We start from the raw sequence: 25,102 nt of genomic DNA on the forward strand, positions 1-25,102 counted from the left end.
TATGTAACTAGGTCCCTGCTGATAACTTGCCGCTATCGGGATGTCAAATTTGGAATTAAGCGTTGGACTGGGCAAAAGGTTAAAGCAGGATAAAAGAGCTACCTACAAAAGGAATTAAAATAAAATAGGGCATCTGAAAACCAAGCTTTAAATGAACAATTTTAACCGAGGTCACAACACTGATGAGATACAAGATGAAAAAAAATCCAGGATAAAATTGCAACAGCTGTTGAAATTTATTAAAAAAAATGTTTCCCATGTACTTTTTTGTATCACAGACTATAAATAGTGATAGAAGAATTTAATTATTATTGTACTGTAAAGATTCAAAGTCACAGAATCAAATGATAGAATATACTGAAACAATTCCAGAAAAAGAACTGATTACTGGTAATGCCTTTAAAATTCACAGCAATGCTAATACTGAAAATTTATGTGACTAATGTTGCCTCCAGTAAAAACTGCACCCACACGACAAAAGTAGGGAACCTTTTCAAAAACAGATCCTTTTATGCCATAAATGACATACATAGAAGGGTGTGGGCATGCAAGTCAGTTTTTTAGATATACAAGAATATATGCAGGGATATGTTACTGCCCTCTTCAATGACGTATCTAGAGGAAACAGAGGAAGCGTACAACCCAGGTGATACTTTAAAAAGTCACATGGGGTGCATTTGGCTAGTCCCTCCTCCCCGCCCTTCACCTAAGAGCAGGCAAGGTCCAGCAGGGCAATGGTGGCAAGAGATCCTCTCACATGGCCAAGCAGCAGCCCGTCCAGCCCTCCCCACCCCAGGACCTCGCTGGGCCTTCCCTGCTCACCCACCGCCTAGTCCAACCCGCCCACTGCCTTGCCTGGGAGTATTAATAGCAAGCAGCCATGGCCCCTGCCCCCCCCCCCCCCAGACACAAGGTAAGGCGAGAAGTACAGTATGGAACAGGGGGCAGAAGCGCCCTGGCTGCTTCCTTTGGAAAAGCAGTAGTGGGGACACAGGTGTGGGGAGGCTGGCCCAGGTGCTATTTTAAGTAAATACACCACTGGCTCTTTGTGTAAATCTGGTATAAAAAACTGTCATGTAATAAGGACAACAGACCAGCTCTGGATTCAGTTCTAGCTGTGGAACAGATATCTTGCTGTGATTTGGGACAGTGAGCTTCATTCCAATTTGTCAAAGGAGGAATAAAACTCCTACAGGGAATGTTTAAAATATTTTAGATACACAATATAAACAATACAAGTAGGAACATGCAAGGACTCAAGGCAGGCACCTCATATTCCCCTATATTCCCTCCCCACTATTTCCTCTTGCCTTTCCCTGGGATCTCCCACAACCTCTCGCCTTTTCTGCTTCCTTGATTGCTTCTCACCCAGCAGCCAACCTAGCTTTAACTACCCCATGTCTTCAATTCTCCATCCTTCCTTACAACTGGCAGCCTCTTTCTGGGAAAAAATCAGGAAGAGTTGCATGATGGCTGGCTACCAGGCAGAGCTGCACAGGTGACGAGTTTCCAGAAGTCACATCCGGCAAGTCTTCCTTCATCAGGGGACAGGAGAGTGGGATGGGCCATTTCAGTCTCCTAGTCAATGCCTGCTTCTCCCCTCCAAAAAAACCCCTCCTGTTCATTTCAAAGTTCTGAATCTTCAGACCGACACTTTAAACCTATTACTCTGGTTACCATACAGAATTTCAACACAATCACTGCTAAAAATCATAAACACTAAAAAAAAAACAACCCCAATTGCTAAATAATGTCAAAGCAACACAGTATCAACAATTCACAAAATGACCAGTCAGACAAAGGCAGATGGTAAAAATGTTGGACTTTGTGTCCAGTCGAATATGACCATAGTGAAAGTTATTCTTATTTTTTGTATTCTGAAATATGTTAGAAATGAATAATAGTCCTGGAAATCTATTGTTTTTCTTTTATTATTTCCATGAAAATTTTAACATACTAATAATTTTAGAATACGGGATAAATATTTTAAACACACAAAGCTGTAATGCAAACATTTGTCTACAATATTATCCAGTATGAAATGTAAAACACTACAACTTGGTTCGCCTAAAGCCTCCAGCATTGTGTCAGCTATTTCAATCTTGCAGCTGCTAATTGGAATTGACAAAAATCTTTGCTTTTCAAGCTGTGGGCACAGTGAGAACAGCTTTTCTCTGCTTCAATTTGCAGCATGGCCAATGAATTTCACAATAAGATTTGTATGTTTCACTAGCAGTCTGCCATGGAGTAGGAACACTGTCAAGGTTACATGACAGGAGACAGAACACAGGAAAGACCAAAAGTCTATCTAAACAGTGGAGGATTACAGCTGAGAAGGGTAGATAAAATTAACAACTCATGCACCTCCAGAATATATTAACAACATTATAATTACCCAAGATACAATGGTGTTGATGCTAGGAATACTACCCCTTCTCTGTCACTGATGTTGTGGAATGGCAGATTTATTAATAATATGTCCACACTACAATCTTATTTTGCAGCCCATGAAGTGGACCTGGTGTGTGTGATGCAACCTGGGTAAGAAAAGGTGAAACATTCACCCTGAAAGGAGGAGAAGAAGAGTTTGGACTTATACTTTGTCTTTCTCTCTTGTAAGGAGCCTCAAAGCTGCACCTTCCCTTCCTCTCCTCACAGCAGACACTTTGTATGGTAGGTTTGATTGAGAGAGTTCTGAAAGAACTGTGACTAAGTCAAGGTCATCCAGCAGGCTTCATGTGTAGGAACAGGGAGAGAATCCAATTTACCAGATAAGAACCTGCCACTCATGTGGAGGAGTGGGGAATCAAACCCGGCTCTCCAGATTAGAGTCTGCCACTCTTAACTTCTACACCATACTGGTTCTTAACCACTACACTACCACTAGCCCCCCCTGGTTTTCTCCATCCTTCATCAATCCCAGGCAAATGGCCAGGGGAGGGGGGTACTCTGCTCATCTGGGAGTCTTTCTCCTTCAGAGCACTCCGCACACTCCAAAGATTTCTGGCTCTGATAGTGTTGGCCTGCTGTGGGATGCTGAGAAGAGTTTGGTTATTGTCCCATTATACCAACCGCCTAGCACACCAGCAAACACTCTGCAGAACCTAATAGAGGCAGTGTTGGATTGAGCCTTGTGGTATCCCAGGTATCATAGAGACTTGAAAGTTCACACTGACACTATGTCTCACTCTTCTCCAGCAGTGGACCTGGTAGCATCCATAGCAGTACGGGAACACTCACAGGTTGTATTATGTCTCACATATCAACCAGGTTACACACTAAATTTGATCTTTCTGGTAGGTGTGGATATTGGTCCAATCATTATGGACAGAGTGCCATAGTCAGATCATTTGCTCTGAAGGCCCCTCTGGGCTTGCCAATTCCCCCATGCATAGGCAGCGAGCAGATTTATGTTCACCCAACTGATTTTCAGAATGCTCTGCGGACATCCAACACCCCTGGAGTAAAGATGAGCTGACAACAGATTGACGCAATTGCCTGTTAGACACCATCGATAGGATCGCTGCCTGATGGCTTCTTCTTTCCTGCTCCAAACTGGTATACTGGGAATCTAAGGTGCTTTCCACATGGATCGAATATCCCGGTCTGCGCATGATTTTTGCACAGCTTCCAGTCCTAAATGGGGCCCGCCCCATGAGATTTCCCTTATCCCAGGGTTTTCAAAAATCGCTAAATTTACGGTTTTTAAAAATCCCATGCTGATCCCACTTCCATGCGAACACCACTGGAGACAGACCGGTTTATTTTTCCCGCCTCGCCCGTTTTCTCTGCCCCTGTGCCCGCCTCCCTGGTCACTCCTTCTGACATCACGTTCTTCTCTCCCAGCGACCATAGCAGTCCGCCCTTTCATTCAAGTTCTGCCCCACAGCTACAGCCAATCAGAACATGGGGAAAATGGGAACGTTTGTGCATGTGTGGAAGCATTTGCGGGGAAAATGCAAATAAACCGGGCTTGTTTATAATAATAATAATAATAGTGCAAAATTACTTTGAGTACTTCATCCCAGTCTTAACACAATAACAGCCATGTGAAGGGAGAAACCAAGATAAAAACAACCCAGTATGTATGATTCCAGTTCTATCCCAGGATATTTGGTCTGTACAGAAAACGCCTAAGAGTGAAGAAGTGAGTTTAGGAACATACTCATGACAAAACTACAAGAACATCCTTTAGGTCAGTTATGAGATCCCATAAGATGATAGTGAAACCTTATTAGGCAGCCTCCATTGTTTTCACAAGCTCATCTGGCACAAATGTTTAGGGTAATTAGATCACTTACATCACTGCCAAGGGACTCCCAAGAGGCTAGAAACCCGAACATCAGCTGTGAGGCGTTTGCAAGTTTTTTGTGGATAAAGTCTTGTCTCTCCGCCAATGTTGATACAGTGAGCAAACTTGAAGCTCCTTAGCGGTCTTCAAGTCTGATATTAGACCAATTCAGATAGCTTTCCCAAGCCAGTGTAGACAGGGTCCTGTCAGCTGTTAAATGAACCACTTGTCTCCTTCACCCATGCTCATCCTGGTTGATTAAGTCAGCATGGGGGTGGGGGTTATGGGGTGCCCTGGAAGAGTTTATTAACCTTTCTCTGAGTGCTGGTGACTTCCCAGGAATGCTGAAGAAGGCAGTGATGAAGCCACTGCTAAAGAAGCCAACACTAGATCTTTTTGAACTAGCCAAATACCACCCAGTTTCAAATTTAATGTTCCTGGGTAAGGTAGTACAATGGGCAGGGGCAGAGCAGTTCCAAGCCTTCCTGAAGGAAGTATCAGTCCTAGATCCAATCCAGTCTGGTTTTCAACCTAGCCATAGAGATATTTAAGTTACATAAAAGACTGTAAGGTTTTGAAAATACCAAGACTGTATTGAATTGAATAGAAATTGAATTGTATACAAATGATGAACATGTTATTTTTAAAATGCATAAACTATTATTGAGTTATAAAATGGAAGCAGGACAAGTGAAGGAGTATATGATAAAATGGGCCAGTAATTTTGGATATAATATACAAATAGAACAATGGGATAATGTGTGGTCAAGAAGTCTTAAGTCAACCTTGAGCTCTAATCTAAAAGAGAATCTTTTATAAGGAGTTTGGATTTATATCCCCTTTCTCTCGTGTAGGAGACTCAAAGGGGCTTACAATCTCCTTGCCCTTCCCCCCTGAGAGAGCTCCGAAGAGCTGTGACTAGCCCAAGGTCACCCAGCTGGTGTGTATTGAAGTGAACTGCTAATCTGAATTCCCCAGATAAGCCTCCACAGCTCAAGCAGCAGAGCGGGGAATCAAACCCGGTTCCTCCAGATTAGAATGCACCTGCTCTTAATCACTATGCCATTACACCAAGTAAATATGTGAAGATGTACAAAAACACAAGGTCGGATTGAGAAGCTCCCCCTATCGGACAGAGTATGCCGACATTGTCCTACTCCAGTTCGTAACTGTCAAAGACCAGGAGCGTGGGGTGCACACCTGCCTTATAAATCCTGGGTTCTTTTTTCCAGATACTCAAAAACCGCTGAGTTTTTCAAAGATTTTATTGAAAAACCGAAAATAAGAAAAAATTCTAATACATAGATTTCTCAGCTACCGCATCGTTTCCAGCATGTTTTGTTTCAGACCTGGGCCAGGAGCTGCTTTCCCCTGCCTGGCCTGGATCAGAATCTCCTTTGTTCTCTCCCCTTGTTTCCCAGCTAAACTTCGTTTCCTCGGGGGGGGGGGGGGGGCCTGTAAATCAACCTCTCTGACCTACAATCGTTTGGCCACTTGCTTCCTTTGTGTAATTTATTCAAAACCTTTAGGCTTCCTACATCCAGAGATCAAAGGTCCTTGTCAGGCTAGTGTGAATCTGCCTGATACTGCAACCAGAACAATCTCTTCACAGTAACTCATAGATGCAGCTCACACATAATTTCAGCCCATGGCTTGGCACTACATGAACAAATCCTATGCATTCTTTCCCTAAACCTAGTCAGACTCATTACATTTCATGCTGGTACAAACCATAGATTACTGCTATACATGAACCTGCAAAGTTGCTTGTGCTTCCTCCTCCAACTTGTAACAAAAATGGTTTATTATTTGAAATCCTTAAGAGTGTGAAACTAAGATCTGGCAGATCCATGTTCTAATCTATACCCTGACTTGCAAGCTTGCTGGGTAACCTTGGGCTAGTCACATACTCCTAGTCTAAGCTACCTCACAAGACTGTTGTGAAGATAAAATGAAGATGGAGAGCATGCTGTGAGCCACTCAGAGTTCCTGCTGGGGAGAAAAGTGAGGTATAAAAATGAGGCAAGTACATAAATAGCTTGTCACTTTATAGATGGCTAGGGCAAACTGGAGGCTGTTCTACAGCAAAAAGCACTAATTTTTTTACAATGAAAAAAGGAACTGGAGTATGAAAGCACAGGACTTTTCTAACATAGCACTAAACCATGTTACCCATATGTCTGAAACATGTGATAATCTTGTACAGTAGACTTATGCAGTATGGGAACTCTCTTTAATTGACTTAAAAGTTTTTTGTTTGCCGTATATTCCCCAATAAAGATACTTGAAGATACTTATAACGAGTTTCACATAATTAGTCTGTGCTTCAAAATACAATACACATATTTCATTACTGTCTTTGAAATGTCAACAAAGATAATTTCTCTCCCCTCCCCCTTCCCAAGTATGCCTGATTTTTTAAAAATAAATTTTTGGGTAAATTTGGCGGATTTACATAAAAGACATATGGAAACAATGTAAATGAGGAAGCCAACCATCATTATTGGCATCTTTTGGATCACATGAACAAGCCCAGGAGAATCCTCAGTTACATGATCACTCTTTCTGCAGTCATTTAATATGATTTCCACTTCCACAGAAAGCAGAGATGTTATATCTGAACTACCAACCATAATTTGCATTCATACCTACAAATAAGGAATAAACTGCAATGAGAGCAAACCATAGTTTGTGGTTCGATTACCACAAGAAGCTATGGTTTGCTATGAAATGTATGGACCGAAGAAACGGAGGAAGGAAAAAGCACACCAATTTGAGAATCTGATATCATCCTTCACATAGCAGCCAAATGGTACCATTTGGTGCTTAAGCCTCTGAACTTAGACAATCCAGTACGGAAATCAGTTTTGAGGTGTCAACACTGTTATAGGAAAAGAAATTCACCCAGCCCAAATTCCTTAAAACCAAATATGATGAGCAGATCTAGACCTCTAGAGAAACTGTAAGTTACCACACAAGCTGGCCAAACTATCAAAACTACCAATTTTCACAAGTCTGTTTTCTGATAGGTCACAATCCTGACAAATACATTTTAGAGAGAAAAATAAGAAAGGTAGAGACTTACTGCAGGAATCTTTTAAATTCAGATGGTTCCACATTCTCCAGATGGATAACTTTACAAGTGTTAGCGTTATTGAATGCTCCTCCAGCTATGTGTGAAAAAAAGTTGGGAACTCTCACTGAAAGCAGAGCCTTGTGTGCTTTAAATAGGGTATTTCCAACACAGAAAATTATGTCAGTTTGAATTTCCTCTTTTAGAAGCCTGTTAACAGAATACAAATAGTAACAGAAGAGCAAAAAATAGGTTTAGTAGCAACACAGGATGAATCATATTAACATTTATCCAAGAGATTTCAATACATCTCTACAGTGAAAAAGAAATGCTACCAAAATTAACTATTTGAATTAAACATACCCTTAACTGGTCAGAAAACTGACTGTTTGGGGCTTGGACAGAACATCAAAGAATGTTTTTACGTACTATATATCCTTATATACCAATCACAGTCATAATTTTCTGGTACTTCTAGATTGCCAATCATATTTTACTTTGTGGGAAAGATTCAAAATTAAATTTTATATATTATTTTATTGTAAATTATGTATTGATGTTTTAAATTGTTTTAATGTTGATGGACGCCGCCCTGAGCCTTTGGGGAGGGCGGTATACAAATATAAATAATAAATAAATAAATAACACATAAAATAAAATGTTATACCTCACTCTGATGCCTTGAAAAGTTAATGCACTGGATGACATTATGTAGGGATTCCAACCTCCACATGGAGGCTACAGTTGGAATTACTGGGGTTGAAGTTACTGATCTCCAGGCAGAGGTGTATTGGAGGAAATGGTAACCGGGAACAACACCTGCTCCTGGTGCCCCCCCCCCCCGTGCTCGGGTGTGGGGCTTGGGGGCAGGGGCAGCTCGGATTGGCACCGCAGTGGCAGGCCGGTTCCACCCAAACCTCCAGGAATTTTCTTACCTAGAGTTGGAAAGCCTAGCATTCCGATTCTAGTGCGCATGTGTGCCAGTGCATGAACATTAGGGCATTATCTATTGCCCAGCTGGCTTCTTCACAAATTTATTTTTAATTATTAATTATTATAGCTTTCTGTCCACCATATTTTTATCCTGCCCTTCTTCCAAATTTCAAGGCAGTGTATGGGATTTTCCTGCATCTCTTATTTTTTTTAAAATCATCATTAATCCCAAACAAATTCTTTCTAAACACAAAATGTTAAGTGCTGTGCTCCCCTTTTGCTGGTTAGAGATTGCTTACTGGGGCTGAGTTGTACCTGCAAAACACACATAACCAAATACATTTTGGGATTCACCCCTTTCACACCAACTTTCCCTTTATTTATCCCTCCCCCATTTCAGCTATTCGTTTCTCTTTTCAGCTCCTGAGGAAAGTTGTGGTGAAACAGTGTTCATTTTGAGTAATTACACTGGGAAACTTTATACAAATTAAAATGATCATATGACCAAAAAGCAGGATATAAATAGTTAAAAATGACATGCTTTATGCAGGGCTACCTTTTAAAATGATCTGGATGGTTTAGCTATCCAAAACAGTACTATGGGATCATTATGCACTACTACAGAGAGCCAGTGTGGTGTAGTGGTTAAGAGCAGTAGACTGTAATCTGGAAAACCAGGTTTGATTCCCCACTCCTCCACATGAAGTCTGCTGGACAACCTTGGGCTAGTCATCGTTTTCTCTGAACTCCACCTACCTCACAAGAGGAAGAGGAGTTTGTAAGCTGCTTTAATACTCCTTACAATTGAGAAAAGCAAGGTATAAATCCAAACTCTTCTTCTTCAGCAGTTACCACTTAAATTTCAGGATCCACTCAAGATACTACAGTTGACCTTTAAAATTTCAAGTGGTTTAGATTTCAAGAGCCAGAGGTTTACTTCTCATCATACAAATCTTTGTGCCTGCTTCCAGTGGGGCTCCCCTCCAAACACCTTTTACATCAATACTGGTAAGCACAAGGTTTTTTTAGTGCCAGCAGCCATCCTAGGACCCCCCACCCCCCACCCCAAAAAAACAACCTGGGAGGTTTGGTTTTTTCCTCTTTAGGTAAAGTCCTTGAAAAGTCAACCAGACTATCCCTTACCTCTGTTCTTTTGGATAGCATTGAAGTTTTGTTACTGTGTATTATAGTAATCAAAAGCCTTCATAATTATAATATTACTTGCGTGCTTTAATTGCAGGTGATTTTCAGTACTATTATAACACACTGATTTTAACTGTAACGTAAGATAAAACTCCTGGGGACCAAGAGCCACAAAAAGGCAGGTTATGAATTGATAAAAAGCTTAACACTCACTTGTGGCTTAGGGGTGCCAGTTACAGCAAGAAAATTATTGGAGATTTACAGGTGAAGCCTACAGAGGGCAGGGTTCGGGGATGGAAAGAACCTCAGAGGGTATAATGCCATAGAGTCCATCCTCCAAAGCAGTCCGTTTCTCGCGGGGAATTAGTCTGGGATCAGTTGTAATTTTTGGAGATCTCCAGGCTCCACCTGGAGGTTGGCTACCCTACTTGTGAACGACCTGTGTAAGTGTGCTTTGTTACATACACGCCCAACAGCTGGTGGACATCGAACAAAATCCCCCATCAAAATAGTCAACACACATTTTTACAATTTTAAGTGAACACTTTGAGATAGAAAAAGGCGTGGCGTGTGAATTGGCTTGAAGATGCCCCGGCGCCTCCCGCTCTTACCTGTTCACATCCTGACTTAGTTGCCGGGCCACCATCTCCTTCAGTCTCCGCCTCTCCAAGACACCCTTGTCCCCGCCTCTCCCTCTTCCTTCCCGGGTCCCTCCAGAGGCGGCGTCTCCCCCACAGCGCGCCATGCAGCCACAGTCACCCCTCCGGGCAAGGCAGAACCACGCCTGGCGGTTTTGGGTAGCAAGCCTCGGAACGTCTTGCGCCGCTCTCGAATATTGCAAACGGCACACGGTCCCTCAGTTACACCATTCAAACCCGCCCCCTGTATTCACGAAGCGTATTTCCGCCAGCACTTCCCGCCTCCTGCCCAAGATAAAGTATCGTCTCTGTTAGTCGCGCTTAACCCGAGCAGGGAATCTGTCGAAACAACGCTCGCCTTCTCCGAGCCGGAAACTTGCGATGCTCAGGCGGGGCTGAAAACATGCCCATTTATTCCTTCTCCTCATTGGGCAGTAGAACGATGTAGACCAATTAATGCTGCCTTTCCCAGCTGAGTCCTGCCCCCATATTGTTTACTTTCCGCTCTGCACACGTGGTGGGGAAGGATGGCACAAGACACTTGTGAATCACCACGAGGCGCAGTTGCTGCCGGGGATGGGGAAGAGCGAGGCCAGTGACGACCCCCCCCCCCCATTAAAGGAGGGGCGGAAGGGAGAAGGACCCATGCTAGAGAAGGGTGAGCGTCACCAGGAGAAAGGAGGGGCGAGCGGGACTATAAAGCGGCTTCCCCTCCTTTGTCCCGGGCCATGTGCTCGTCGGCTTACGATTTGCCCACCCACCTCTCCCTAAATTTTTATGTTAATGCATGCTTATTTTGTCATAGCCCTGATGATTGGCGGTTTGGCGCATGGGTATGGCTCTGGAAGGGAAGGGGAAGGGAGCTAGGGAGCTACGCCTTCCCCTTGGGAACAGCAACAGCGGCAAGAGGCGACTGCCCCTGTTGAACCGGGCCGAAGGGGAGCATCTCTGGCCAGGAGCGTCCGCCCGGCAGAGCCCCGCAATGGAACGAAGCTCGGAACGAGGCATCCGCCCTGCTGAGCTGTCGCACGTCACCCGTTTGACCAGACCCAGACCCATGCTTAGCCTCACGCTTCTGCTCAATAAAATGGCTATGGCCAATTTATTACCCAGCAATTGAGTACTGTGTATTATTGTTAAAAGGGGACTCGCACAAAAGAGATCCACCCTCGGACAGCAACTCCCAGGTTTGGGAGGCAATGTAGGAGGTTTCGCTGTTATAGAGGGCAAATGGGATCCGATTTCTCAAAAGGGATACGGACAGGGCAAAGCCCACAGAGGCGATCGGCCGTTGTAATATACTTTACCCATGTAAAGTAACGCTTTGGTGCTTGTTTTTATCTCTGGCTTTGATTTTTTTGGTTTATGTGTGTGTATTTAATTTTGTAGAATTCTGCCGCTTGCATTATAAATGTTTTTGCTACTCCAGTTTTATGATTTGTCTTTTTAACTTTTGTAAGTTGCTTTGAAGGGTTTTTTTAAAATTAAAAATAGTTTCTGGTGTTTAAAAAGGAGACCCAGCTTCTAATCCCCCTGCTGAGATGGAAGCCTGCTGAGTGAACTCAAGTCAGTCACATAGGCTCATCCTATCCTCCTTCACAGGTTTGTTATGAGAATAAAAAGATGAGTCTGGTGTACGTCGATTTGGGTCTCGGTTGGGTAGAAAGGCAGGATACAAATGAAGGAAATAAATCTGTATCGTCGAAGTCTTTCACGGCTGGATATAACTGGTTGTGGTGGGTTTTCCGGGCTGTGTGGCCGTAGTCTGGTGGATCTTGTTCCTAACGTTTCATCTGCATCTGTGGCTGGCATCTTCAGAGGTGCATCACTCTGTGTATCACAAGATCCACCAGACTACGGCCACACAGCCCGGAAAACCCACCACAACCAGAAATAAATCTGCTTTGACTGATTGGCACCAGCAGCAAGCAAAATTCAACAAACCAGAAAATTATTATTTTTTGTATCTTTAAAGAAATGTCTTGTTGTGCACCATCTGCACCGCTTTCTATTGTAGTTTAATAAATTGAATTTATATTTTGAGTTCATTAGAATTACTTTAGACTTAGAACCTTGACCTTGAGGACTCAAGGGGTTACATAAGTATTTGCCAAAAACTGGTGTTCTGCAACCATGATTTGAATAGAATAGAATAGAATAGAATAGAATAGAATCTTTATTGGCCAAGTGTGATTGGACACACAAGGAATTTGTCTCCGGTGCATATGCTCTCAGTGTACATAAAAGAAAATACATTTGTCAAGAATCATAAGGTACAGCACTTAATGATTGTCATATAGGTCTAGTAAGCAATCAGGAAACAATCAATAGTAATAAAAACATAAAATGTAAAATCATAAAATAAAATGAAATGTCAGCACAGGCTATAGTCATACAGTCATAATTGGGAGGAGATGGGTAATAGGAATGATGAAAAAAGTAGTGCAGTAATTATATAATAAATATATAATAAATAGTTTGACATTATCGAGGGAATTATTTGTTTAGCAGAGTGATGGCATTCGGGAAAAAACTGTTCTTATGTCTAGTTGTCTTGGTGTGCAGTGCTCTGTAGCGACGTTTAGAGGGTAAGAGTTGAAACAGTTTATGTCCAGGATGCGAGGGGTCAGTAAATATTTTCACAGCCCTTTTGACCCGTGCAGTATACAGGTCCTCAATGGAAGGCAGGTTAGCAGCAATTGTTTTTTCTGCAGTTCTGATTATTCTCTGAAGTCTGTGTCGATCTTGTTGGGTTGCAGAACCAAACCACACAGTTATAGAGGTGCAGATAACAGACTCAATGATTCCTCTGTAGAACTGTATCAGCAGCTCCTTGGGCAGTTTGAGCTTCCTGAGTTGGCGCAGAAAGAACATTCTTTGTTGTGCTTTTTTGATGACATTTTTGATGTTAGGTGACCATTTTAGGTCATGAGATATGATGGAGCCTAGAAATTTAAAGGTCTCTACTGTTGATACTGTGTTGTCTAGTATTGTGAGAGGAGGTAGGATGGGAGGGTTTCTCCTGAAATCTACCACCATTTCTACAGTTTTAAGTGTGTTCAGTTCTAGATTGTTCCAGTGGCACCACGAGGCTAGTTGTTCAACCTCCCGTCTGTATGCGGTTTCATCGTTATCTCGAATGAGACCAATCACTGTTGTATCATCTGCAAATTTCAGTATTTTAACAGATGGATCATTTGAGATGCAGTCATTGGTATACAGAGAGAAGAGAAGTGGTGAAAGTACACAGCCTTGGGGGGCCCCTGTGCTCATTTTACAGGTGTCTGATGTAATTTTTCCTAGCTTCACCTGCTGTTTCCTATCTGTTAGGAAGCTTGTGATCCACTTACAAATATGCTCAGGTACTGCTAGCTGATTTAGTTTGGTTAGAAGAATGTCCGGTCTGAGAGTATTGAATGCTGAACTAAAGTCAACAAAGAGGACCCTTGCATAGGTCTTTGGCGATTCAAGATGCTGTAGGATATAGTGCAAAGCCATATTAACAGCATCATCTGTCGATCTATTTGCTCGGTATGCAAATTGCAAGGGGTCCAACAGTGGATCCGTGATGGTTTTCAAATGGTACATCACTAGCCTTTCAAAAGTTTTCATAACTACAGATGTTAGAGCAACTGGTCTGTAGTGGTTCAGTTCCTTGATGGAAGGCTTCTTCGGCACTGGGACGATAGTGGAGTGTTTGAAGCAGGAAGGAACATAGCACATCTCTAGTGATTTGTTAAAGATTTGGGTGAAGATGGGGGCCAATTGGACAGCACAGACTTTTAGGCAAGAAGGTGTTATCTTGTCTGGGCCTGGTGCTTTTCCAGGCTTCTGTCTGTGAAATAGATCTTGCACTTCCTTTTCTGAGACTTTCACCAGGGTTGTATAAACCCAATAATGAAATGGAGTCTTAAAGTTGTAGGAAGTTTGGCTATTGTTGGTGCGTCTGAGATAGAGGTTGTGGAGAAAGGTGACTGTAGATTGTTTTCAAACCTACAGTAGAACACATTCAGGTCGTCTGCCACAATTCGCTGGATTTCCTTCAGTATTTGGGAAGGTTGTGGCTTTCACTGTAACCGGTGATATTTCTTTGAGAGTTTTTTCCACATGTTTGCTGTGTTTTCCTGGCTTGGTGAAAAAACTGATTTTTTAGCTTTTCAGAGTAGTTTCTCTTTTGCTGCTCCTTGATCTCCCTTTGTTAATACATTGCTGGCCTGATTATACAGCATTCTAACCCCCTTTCTGTAGGCCTCTTCTTTGGAACGACAGTAATGTAACTGCTTAAGTTTAGCTGTAGGAACCAAGGTTTGTTGTTACTTATATATCACGCCAAGTTCCTTGGTTGGTATATTACATTGAAAGATCTTCTACAGGAAGCTGCTGACATATGAGAGTATTTTCTCGTTACAGTATCCTGTAGAGTTCATCCAAATCTGCAGAGGTAAGTGTCTTCCTAAAAAATATTCCAGTCTGTACAGTCAAGGCAAGCCTGCAGCTTTAACTTTGCCTCTTCAGTCCAAGTTCTCACTGATTTAGTTATTGGTTTTGTGGCTTTAAATCTTTGTTTGTAAGCAGGTACAAGGTGAATCATGCAATGATCAGAATGGCCTACAGCTGCTCGTGGTAAAGACCGATAAGCATCTTTCAGTGTTGTATAGCAGTGGTCTAAGATATTCTTGCCTCTGGTGGGACAGTTGACATGCTGAAAGTATTTTGGTAGGTCTTCCCTTAAGTTTGCTTTGTTTAAATCTCCCAGGAAAACATCTATAGATCAGCAATTGTGTATTTCATATGTAAACCTAAATTCATACAAGTTTTAATAAAGCAAATGGCTATATATTAATCAGGTTATATTGTAGTAACTCCAATAGAAACAGATCTTCCATAACCCCTTATGTGCCTGCTGATGAGCTACTTGCATCAAGAAGATCTAGTCAGTGTGATTTGTGCATATAGAACTGGTACCTTCTTGTCATGAGTCCCTGTTGCATTCATAATTCAATACAATTCATGCCTTCAGAATGAATTTTTCTCAGAACTGGGAAAGTCCTGAAGAGGATTTTGAGAGGGTTTTTGCAACATAAGCGTACCCACCTGTTCCCTCCAGTAACTATATCTGGGAAAGACAATCTAGTCTTTCCTCCTATCCTTTTCTTTTGTCTGACTTAATTTTAGTGGACTTACTAACAACAGTAGGTAAAGAAGGTTGTCATAAAAGCTGAATACAAATAACTTGGCCCTCCTGGAACTAATACGGGTTTTGATAGGGATATAATGAAGAAGCCAGTTAATTGTTAATAGATAGTTCACTTTTTTAATTCCATACATACAGAAATCTCTTTATAAAGTGCTGCGTTCAGGGCTCCACACTTGTTGCAGTTTATTAGAACATGGCAAATACTAGGATACACAAGTCATAATGTGACTGCTTCAGGCTCCATTAAAGTTTATAAAACACTGTGTGCATACATCCTAACTTTTTTTCCAGTTAACATCACTGCACAGGAAGCTATCAACTGGCATTACAATTATGTCTCATTTGTCACTTTATGATCTCAGATGTGCTCAAATGAAAAGTTTGTTTTCTTTAGATTTCTACAGTAACATATAGACCCAAAGATAAAAAATTAACATCTTTACCAATAAAAACATAGCTTAAAAACCAAAACAAAAATATCCCTTCCAATCAGTAGAATGAAAATTGATTATCATATTAACAGCAACTTCTTCAGGTACCCCTGCACTGATTCATTATAAATTTTTAAAAGGCACCACACATTAGAATTTTAAAGTGAGTAACCAAAGCTAAGCAACTTTCTATGAATTCCTTGTTGTACAAGCACAAACATTTTAAGGCAAGTGTTTCATGTGCAAAATACAGAATACGGGTAAAACCAACACTAACGTTACATAGTCTTACACCACCTTCTTGTTATTACATTGGCATCAATACATACAGTACATTGAAAACATTTTCTCTAGCAGAGCTCTGTCTAGGCTGCAGATATGGCTCGAATCACAATTAACGAGCTTTTAACATTTAGATTGTGCCAGCAAAAAAAAAAAATTACTCTCTTTTTCGTGACTCTTCTTTTAGAAAAGTCCATATCAACTTGTTCACGATGTCAGGTTGATCTTGTTGGAGCCAGTGGCTGGCATCAGACAGAACAGTCAGTCTAAACTGATTTTTGACATAAATTCTCGTAATTTCCGCCATTTCAACCTCCATGAAAGGATCTCTTTCTCCCCAGAGCAACAGAGTTGGGATGGTGACCTCATGGTGCTGAAGAGGTAAGCAACTTTAAAACAGAATGTATATGTTTTGTTTTAAAAAATATCAGTTCATCTGTATTTAACAATGTTGTAACAGTCTAAGCATGATATTAGGTTTCCATATGCAGTCAATATGGATACCGATGAGCATCTACAACCATATCACAATGTACATTCCAGGATTATTGAAGTAGAAACATCTGTCTTTGAATTTATTTGTTATTATAATATACATACAAATATTTATATTATGTATAAATATATAGAATAGAATGCTGTAAATGATACAAATCTCCATCTAGGACCACTAGCTGCAGAGCTGAATTGAGGCTATATACATATATTTTTCAGTTTAATAAATTATCTGAAAATTAAATTTTATTTTTAGTATGAAGCACAGCTGTTTTGAATTTGTAAAACTGATAAGTGAATCTAATTAATCTTCTAGGGAATTTATTGTTCTTTCAGGTCAAGAGAGCCAGAGGCATATCTAAGGTGGGGCGGGCAGGCATGTGCCCTGGGCACTACCCCTTGAAGAGGCCACTGGCCAGTGCCCTGCAGCATCTGGAGATGAGAGACAAGTGCTGGCAGCTGCCTGGGCACGAGAGGAGGGAGAGGCCACTGTTAAACTGTGCCCCACCCCTGAACTCCACATAAGAGTTCAGAGGTAGGGTGCCCAGTTCAAGGCTAGGCCCGGGTCGTGTGTTTAATTGTGTGCCCCGCCCATGAGCCCCATGTGGAGTTTGAGGTTGGGACACAAAGTTCAAGGCTGGGCTCACCCAGGTCCAGCTTTAAACTGTGGACTTTGCCTCAAAACCCACAGCTTAAATCTGGACCCAGCCAGGCAGAGGTCAGCTTTGAACTGCAGGCTCAGCCTGGCTTGGGCCAGCATTATACTGCTGGCTCCACCTCCAAAGTGTTGGAATTTTCAGCCTTGCTTACATGCAGCAGCAACAGCCCCAGCAGCAAGGAATGCTGGGTTCAAGAATGGCATAGGACAAGAATATTATTCCTCAACTCACACATACCATCTTACCTACCTGCTTGTAAACAGAGGCTAGAATAATTTGTTTCACCCAAGAACATTTTACTGACCTGAAAAGGTTTCTAAAGTGGTTAATGGGGCCAGTTAGTGCTTCCGGCTGGGAAAAAACATAAAGGTATGCTTCAATATCTTCTGCTGTTAGCTTGCAGCCTTTCCTTCCTATTCCAGTAGATGGGCTCGTAAAGAGGTTTTTCAGGGTCTACAGCAATAAATGAGAAAAAAAAATCAAAGATATTTAAAACTGTCTGAAATTATTAATTGTAAATTATCACCATTGCTATATTTTCATACAGTCTTCCACTATAGTTTATGGTTAAGCTAAAATTAGAAAGCATGAATTTTCCAGGAAATTGTGTCTGAACAAATCTGTACACAGCACACAGTTCACACTGATGAAACAAAATATGTTCAGATATGGCTGTCAGATGGACTTAGAGAGAACATGGTTTTGGTTCAGAATACTGCTGTAGATTGCCTGTTAAAAAGCACAACCCTTCCATTAGAGTTCACAAAAATCTAATCCAGGATAAGGATCACAAGTGATATTTTATCGAGCAGGTTACATTTGCCATTGAAACACAGGTATGAAAGCCATAATAGCTAAAGCAGGGGTCCCCAAACTTTTTAAACAGGGGGCCAGTTCACTGTCCCTCAGACTGTTGGAGGGCCGGACTAAAAAAAACTATGAACAAATTCCGATGCACAAATGATTGTAAGATTTTGATTTCACCTTTCAGCCTTTCTGTTATGGTCTATTTTTAGAACAGTGACCAAAGTATGTCAAGTACAGGGTGGGCTCCAAATATTGTTGGGGAGGCTGTGGAATACCTTCCCCTGTAAAAAAAAAAAAGCAGAACTTTATTTTTATTTATTTATTTATTATTGGGTCTTGTATACCGCCGTACCCCCGGAGGGCTCTGGGGCGCTCATTGTTTCCCAATGAAACATTCCATCTAACCCAGGATCAGGTATCTTCCTGGGTTCTTTCCTCCCTAGCAGCCAGCGAGTGATTCGCCAGCCTGGCTGATGCCAATGGGAGTGAGGTGGAACAGAAAGCCTGAGAGCAACACATGGAGTAGCTGAGAGGGAAGGGTGGAGCAGGCGTTGCCACATGTAAGGTTTCCAACTCTGAGTCAGAAAATTCATGGAGATTTGGGGGTGCCATCATGTAACTGCAATCAACAGCCGTTGGGGCCGGTTCCTCCTCTCCCTCGAGCCCCCACTGCACATGAATGGAGCCATCGCTGCCATGCCTGGCAGGCCGGATAAATGCCTTCAGGGGGCCACATTTGGCCCCCGGGCTGTAGTTTGGGGACCCCTGAGCTAAAGCATGGGACTTGGACCTGCAAGTCTGTTGCCACCTCCAGGTGGATGTTGGACATCTCCCTGAATTACAACTGATTTCCAGATGATATAAATCCATTTCACTTGAGAAAATGGCTGCTTTGGAGGGTGGAATCTGGCATCATACCATTCCCAAACTTCAACCTTGCTGTTATTGAGGGCAAAACCTCTCTAGGCTCCTCCACCCCCAAGGTATTTCCCAAGGAGAAGTTGGCAACCCTGCCTATAAGACCAAGGTTCAAACCCATGGCTTTGGGCTAATCTCTCTCTTTGTCTAATTTACTTTGCTGCAATGTTATTAGGATATAAATTGAATATAGGATATAAATGGACATATTCATGTACAGAACCCTAACTTCCTTGAAATAAGGGCAGTGAATGGAAGGCTTTCACAACACAATGGAAGGCTTTCACAACACAAGATCACTTTCCTTTACACTGCAGCCTCCTCTTTTCTCTGACAAAGATGCTCCTAAGGATCAGAGAACCCTTGTGAACGAAGCAGGATGCAGCACAGGGGACTACTTGGGTTTCTAACAGGCCTGGAGAAAAATCCCTGCCTCTTTAACAGAGATTTGATGTGTTGAAATGGGGAGCTGAAGCTTTTCAGGGCATGGAGATAAATAACATCACCTGGTAAATAACACATTAATCTTCTGTTAAAGGGAGGAGACTTTTTCCAGACAGTTGGCAGCCTTAAGGGCTGCAGCTTGAGGGAAATCATCTGCATCCTTTAAAAGCTCTTTCACATACAGAGCTCTTGCAAGATTTATGAACATTTCTGCAAGCTGTCCTTGGAAGCAATACCAGGGGAAGGCCTTGGACTCCATGGCCTGTTTGTTGGCCCTTTAAGGCAAACTCTGCTGTGTAAAACACTAGATGGGCCACTAGGCTCATCCGGCTTTTATGTTCTTCTAAAAAGCTTCTAAACTTTTTGAAAATCTTTTTTTTTATTTCTAGCAGGAATAATTCTAAATAATCTAGTGTTAAAGGGGCATTTCGATATAGAATGAAACTTTCTTGCACTATATGTGCACATGTGAGGATGATCTTAATATGGGACTGAAAGCAGAATATACTGTATGGATATATCTGAGCAAGAAGGAGGCCCACAAGGGCTTACTAGGGACATCTCATTTTCTCCTCTCTGATTATTTCCTCCTTCCCTTCCCTGACAGACCCATTTGTGCAGCTTTGCAAGGGGCCTCCTCTCTTCGTCCTGCTTTTTATTGACAGAAATAGAGGTGTGAGTGCTCACAATACACAATACAATAGCAACAGCCAGGAAGGGTATCCATTTCTTATAGCCACAGGGGCTGCTTCTAACATTTTGGTTTTTTTAGATTTTAGAATAGGACTTTTCTCTGGTTTGTAGAAACAGCTTTCTTGTCCATCCACAGCCACAAATTTCTGAACTTTCTGAACCATCTACAGATTTCTGAACCATCTACAGATGGGGCCATGTTGAGAATTAGATCTATTGATACATATAGTAACATCAGGCGTAGTGAGGTGAAATGGTGCCCGGGGTAAAATGGCGCCCCTCCGCTCCCCACCCCCCTGCACCCTCGCACACACATCCCTGCGCCCCACTTACCTGAGCCAGTGGCGGTCCGGGGCAGCCTGGCAGGGCCTAGAGGGGTGGAGCCAAGGGTGCCCGGCTGTGACCTCTGCCGGGCCTGATGGGGTGGGGCCAAGGGGTGCTTGGATGTGGCCTCTGCTGGGACTGGCCGGGTCGAGAGGCACCTCTGCTGGCTGAAGGAGTGGCTTGGCGGGGCTGGGGCCGGCTGAGGAGGGAAGGGGGTGTGTGGGGAGAATTTTCCACTCCACGTGACCGAATGGGGGCCTACCCAGGACATTTGTCTCCACCCGGCCTCATGGTATCTATGCCATTGAGTAACATACAAAATTTTTAAAAAGTATTTCTGAAGATAACCTAACAGTCTAATCATATGCATATTTTCTTAAGGATACATTCCAGTGAATTCAGCGACGTTTGCTCTCAAGTGTCATAGGGCATGTAAAATTAGTATGTATGTCCCACAAAACAAGAATACATCTGTGTTTTTCACAAATTTCTAATAATATAGTAAACACTGGAGAATATTTAGCATTAAAAGTAAATCTTTCATTCTTGCATTGAATTTTTTTCCACGAGGGGCAGTTTCCCCATCAATAGTATATTCAACACCTTTTCTTTCTAGATATTCACCTTGAAATCATTTATTGTAAACATAAGTTCAGGAAACCATGGCATCTGGAAGAAGTAGTAGAAAGAGGATTTCATCATTTGCGATGGATGTCGTAGAATATATTCTTAAAAAGAAAACAAAATTGAATGAACAGGAAAAGCTAATGAAATTCTGATAAACTCTTTTTATATATCCAGGAACTAGCACAGTAAAATGGCCTCATTCACAAATATAATTAATTTCCCCTTAATTTCACTGAAACAAGAAAGATGCATGTAGAAGAGTTGAGCTGTGTTTGATTCATTTGATCTAGCAAACTCAGTTCTTTGAACAGCATAATTGTTAGAACTGTTCTTAGGATCTCACAGCAAAAATATAATTGACCAGGGCAAAGACAATGGAAAAGAATGGGATTTTAAGGCATATACCCTTAAACTAGGTGCATCTTGTTAAAAGCAAAGTCGTTAGTAGGACTGCTGATTTTTCTCCATCCTGCTACGCATGAGTCCATTCTGCACCGCACAAATAAGATATCCTTAGGCTATCTTAAAAAGAACAACCTGTGCTTTTTCTTTCTGCAAAGCACAAATAAAACATCCTTAGGACATTTTAAAAAGAACCAATTGACTTTTCATTCTGCATAGCAGATGTTTTATTTTTAATGCCTTCCAGCTTGCACACCCCTCCCCCCATAAGAGCACTTCATTTTTGCAGCAGCTTGCACCCGCCATTTTCTGTATCTTGAAAGTTCCCATGCTGCCATTTGCTGCATTTGTTTCCCACAGAGGTTTCTTCTGCTTGCAGCTCATCCTATTGCTATTTCCTTGTAAAACATTCATGAATAAAGTTTGTTTTCCTGGTGATCCTTTACACTTGTATTTTTTTCTTTTATTTAGAGGAAACTGTATTCGAAGCTAGACACAGATAAGAGAATCACAGAAGCTCGGAGAGCTGATCTACCTCCCATTAAGAAGCATTGGGTAGACTTGTCCTCTGTGGACTCATTTCTTATCATTTATCCAGTGTACAGCTTGTGAATTAATTTTCATTAGAGCGCTCCTAACATCTTTGCAATGTTTAGGGATCAACTCTTTCATTTCTTTTCTGAAACTGGTATCACCCATACTCTCTACTGTATAATGCTGAAGTTTCATTTGGATGAGATGCTGGTAGATTCCACATCAGAAACAGAAGAGCGCTTATCAGGACCAAGAGCCTAAAATCATTGAGATGATCAGAACAAAATAAAATACTCATTCGCACAATATACAGTTAATGTATGGAATGTGCTCACACATGATGGTACATTAGCCATGATCTTACATGTGTTTAAAATGGTATTAGATAAGACACAGCTAGATGAAATTGTCACTTTCTGAAGCAATATATTGTTGAATAACATATGCAGGGCAAAGTGGAGAGGTGGGGGGAAGAGACGAAACAGGGAGCGCTATAGCCCTTGTGCCCACAACTGATGGACATTCTGGAAGTATTTAGCTGGCCGCCATGGAAAATAGGATGCTGGACTAGATTCAGCAGGCCTTGTTTTATGTTCATAAGACTTGATCCTGCCCCTGGCCAAAACTCACCTGTAAAAACAGAGGGATGTGGAAAATTAATAACAATCAGCTTAACCACCATTTCTGGGTAACAAATAGCAGCTAACCAAGCGATCATTCCACCCCAGTCATGCCCAATGAGCACACACTTGCTGTATCCTGTTAGTTAAAGAAAAAGATTTGTTTACCAACAATTACCTCCAAATAAATTAACATGTCAAAGGAAATGGCAGTATATGCTGCAGAATACTGCCTAGCAGTGTCACCATTTCAATTTTTTTCTTATGCCACCACAGTAATGCAATCACTTTTATAAATAAACATTTTAAAAGAATGTAGAATTATAGTGGAAAACAGCACACAGAAAGCAAGAAATTTAAAGTAATATAATCTAATTCTCATGTTCCTTCTGTTGGTATAGTTGTAATTCTTTAGCCTTATTGTAGAACTGAGTTTTCCAGACCCAAAATCCACTTTTAACACTTAGGAGTCAGCATGGGACCCATTGAGATGTAAATACTTGATGTTTCATTCACATGACACAAAAGGGGGAGTGGCCAAATTGAGAAAAAGAGAAAAGGCAAGGGAGACTTTTGTAGGAAGTTCTCTGCAACTGCCTGTTCTAAAAAGAAACCTCTCCACCTCTGGATGACTTTGACTCAGTCCTGTTGCTCCTCTTAGTGCATATGCAAAGACGGAGACAAGAGGTGTGATGTTCATGTTTTTTATGCATGTGCACTAGCTTCTGGTCCTTCCACCAGGCAACCCAAGAAATGGCAACTCTACATAGGTACTCATAATCTGATAAGAAGAGGTCCTCAATATACCTGTGTTGTGATCTGTGGTTGAAGACCATAGTTGTCAAATCCTATAAATCAGTTTAGGTCACCCAGTTGGAAAAATCTAAATGCTGACCAGACTCCAGCTCAGTACGAATACAACAAATAACTGGGTAACCATAGTGACTGCCTCGTATTATCTAATAGTTAGGCAGGGCTAACCCTCGCAAGCATTACAATTACACATGCTTTCGCCCATTCTTTTACAGGACAGATTAATTTGCAAATAGAGGACTTGAAGATATATTACAAGAATCTGCAAAATATCAATTGGATGAGGGCATACCTTTCAGTTACCTTAAATTAGCTCTTTGGATCCCAGCTACTGCATGCAACTAGTATGGCATGAAGCGGGCACGCACACACACACACACGCTCTTCGTTTGGCCAAGCTTCAAGACGTGGGCAAATATGACGCCGTCAAGCTAACGGAAAAAAAAGAAGCCGCCAGAGCGAGAGCGTTCGCACGCCGCATGTATGAGGAGCGGTGGGTAAAGCGCAGTCGCGCCGTCGCGAAAACGCTAAACCGGCGCGAAGACGGTGTATTCAGAAAACGCTTAAAACCACTCTTTTTCCCCATGTGACGCATCGACGCCGCGACTCCGCAACAGCCGCCACGGAGCTGTCGCCAAAAATGGCGTCGGGCCTGCACGGCTTCGCGCGCAGGCTTAACATCGCTGTAGACGCCAGCTTCCGCAGCGCTTCCGCGCGTAACTCGTCACATTTCGGGCGGGCTGCGGATCACCGCGAGCTCCGCTTCGTCTGTGTGAACGCTTTTTTTTGGGATGTTTCGCAATTTGCGCACGCCATCGCTAAGTCATTGCTTTTTTTTTTTGGCCGTGCGGAAACGGCCTTTGAATCTGGCTGGGAGTGTGGAGTAGATAGCTAATTTGTGACTGTCAGAATAAGAGAAAAGGGACTTTCCTCCAGTGTTTATTTTATATATGTGCAGCCGTATCTAGTATGATTTTTGCATATGCTACTGTGTCATGTGCTCAGAGCCATTACTTACATTATCCAACTTCTACATACATGTTCCTGTTCTTAATTATTTATTTATGGTAGTCGATTCATACCAGGAATCCCTGTAAGCTTCCAGATGTTAGAATCTGATAATTCCCATCAATTTCGTCAGCATGGCCAATTGGCCATGCTGAAGGGGCTGATGGGAATTGTAGAATTCCGGAACATCTGAGATTTGCCAGGTTCCTACCCCTCTGATCTATACCCAGGAACTTGCTTCCAGATAGCCTGAGCACCTATCAAGCCTTCTGTCATACTTGCCAATTGGCCATGCTGGTAGGGGCTGATGGGAATTGTAGTTCCTGAACATCTGGAGAGCCGCAGGTTCCCTACCCCTGATCTATACCAGGGGTAGGGAACCTTTAACACTCAAAGAGCCATTTGGACCCGTTTTCCATGGGAAAAGAAAAACACTTGGAGCCGCAAATAATTTTTTGACATGTAAAATTACAAAGATAACACTATATATATAGGGGTTTCTTTTACCTTTACCTCCGCTTCTATTCTGAGAGAAGCGGATGCAGCCCGCCTCTGCTGGCCTGTGGCAGGGCGGGCAAGGATGAAGCCGGCGGCTCAGCCTCACCGGCCGCCGGGAAAGCACCCGCCCTGCTCCAATGGGGCGGGCGAGAGGGGAAGCCCACGGCATGGCCCAGCCAACCGTGGGCAGTTGGTGCGCCCGCCCTGCTGCCTGCAGGGCGGACAAGGATGGGGCCGGCGGCTCGGCTCATGGAGCCACAGTGCAAGGGCAG

The 25,102-nt window shown here is 42.4% G+C and overlaps 2 protein-coding genes across 3 annotated transcripts in view; both read right to left on the reverse strand.

The window, feature by feature from the left end:
• BTBD8 (BTB domain containing 8) overlaps positions 1–10,366 on the reverse strand; it is a 63,865-nt gene extending 53,499 nt beyond the window's left edge. Inside the window, exons 1-2 of the mRNA XM_048497365.1 lie at positions 10,052–10,366; positions 7,377–7,574 (exon numbers count right to left, since the gene is read on the reverse strand). Coding sequence (XP_048353322.1) covers positions 7,377–7,574; positions 10,052–10,185 — 332 coding nt within the window. The 5' untranslated portion in view covers positions 10,186–10,366. The remainder of the gene's footprint in view (positions 1–7,376; positions 7,575–10,051) is intronic.
• A 4,999-nt stretch (positions 10,367–15,365) lies between these two features.
• EPHX4 (epoxide hydrolase 4) overlaps positions 15,366–25,102 on the reverse strand; it is a 33,350-nt gene continuing 23,613 nt past the window's right edge. Inside the window, exons 4-7 of one of the 2 annotated variants that reach the window (XM_048497367.1) lie at positions 22,522–22,650; positions 20,953–21,056; positions 17,447–17,595; positions 15,366–16,361 (exon numbers count right to left, since the gene is read on the reverse strand). In XM_048497367.1, coding sequence (XP_048353324.1) covers positions 16,250–16,361; positions 17,447–17,595; positions 20,953–21,056; positions 22,522–22,650 — 494 coding nt within the window. In that variant the 3' untranslated portion in view covers positions 15,366–16,249. Of the gene's footprint in view, positions 16,378–17,446; positions 17,596–20,952; positions 21,057–22,521; positions 22,651–25,102 lie in introns of both variants that reach the window. The other variant, XM_048497366.1, reaches the window with a different exon arrangement.

This window comes from Sphaerodactylus townsendi, linkage group LG05 (assembly GCF_021028975.2).
Source record: "Sphaerodactylus townsendi isolate TG3544 linkage group LG05, MPM_Stown_v2.3, whole genome shotgun sequence".
Taxonomy (NCBI): Eukaryota; Metazoa; Chordata; class Lepidosauria; order Squamata; family Sphaerodactylidae; genus Sphaerodactylus; species Sphaerodactylus townsendi.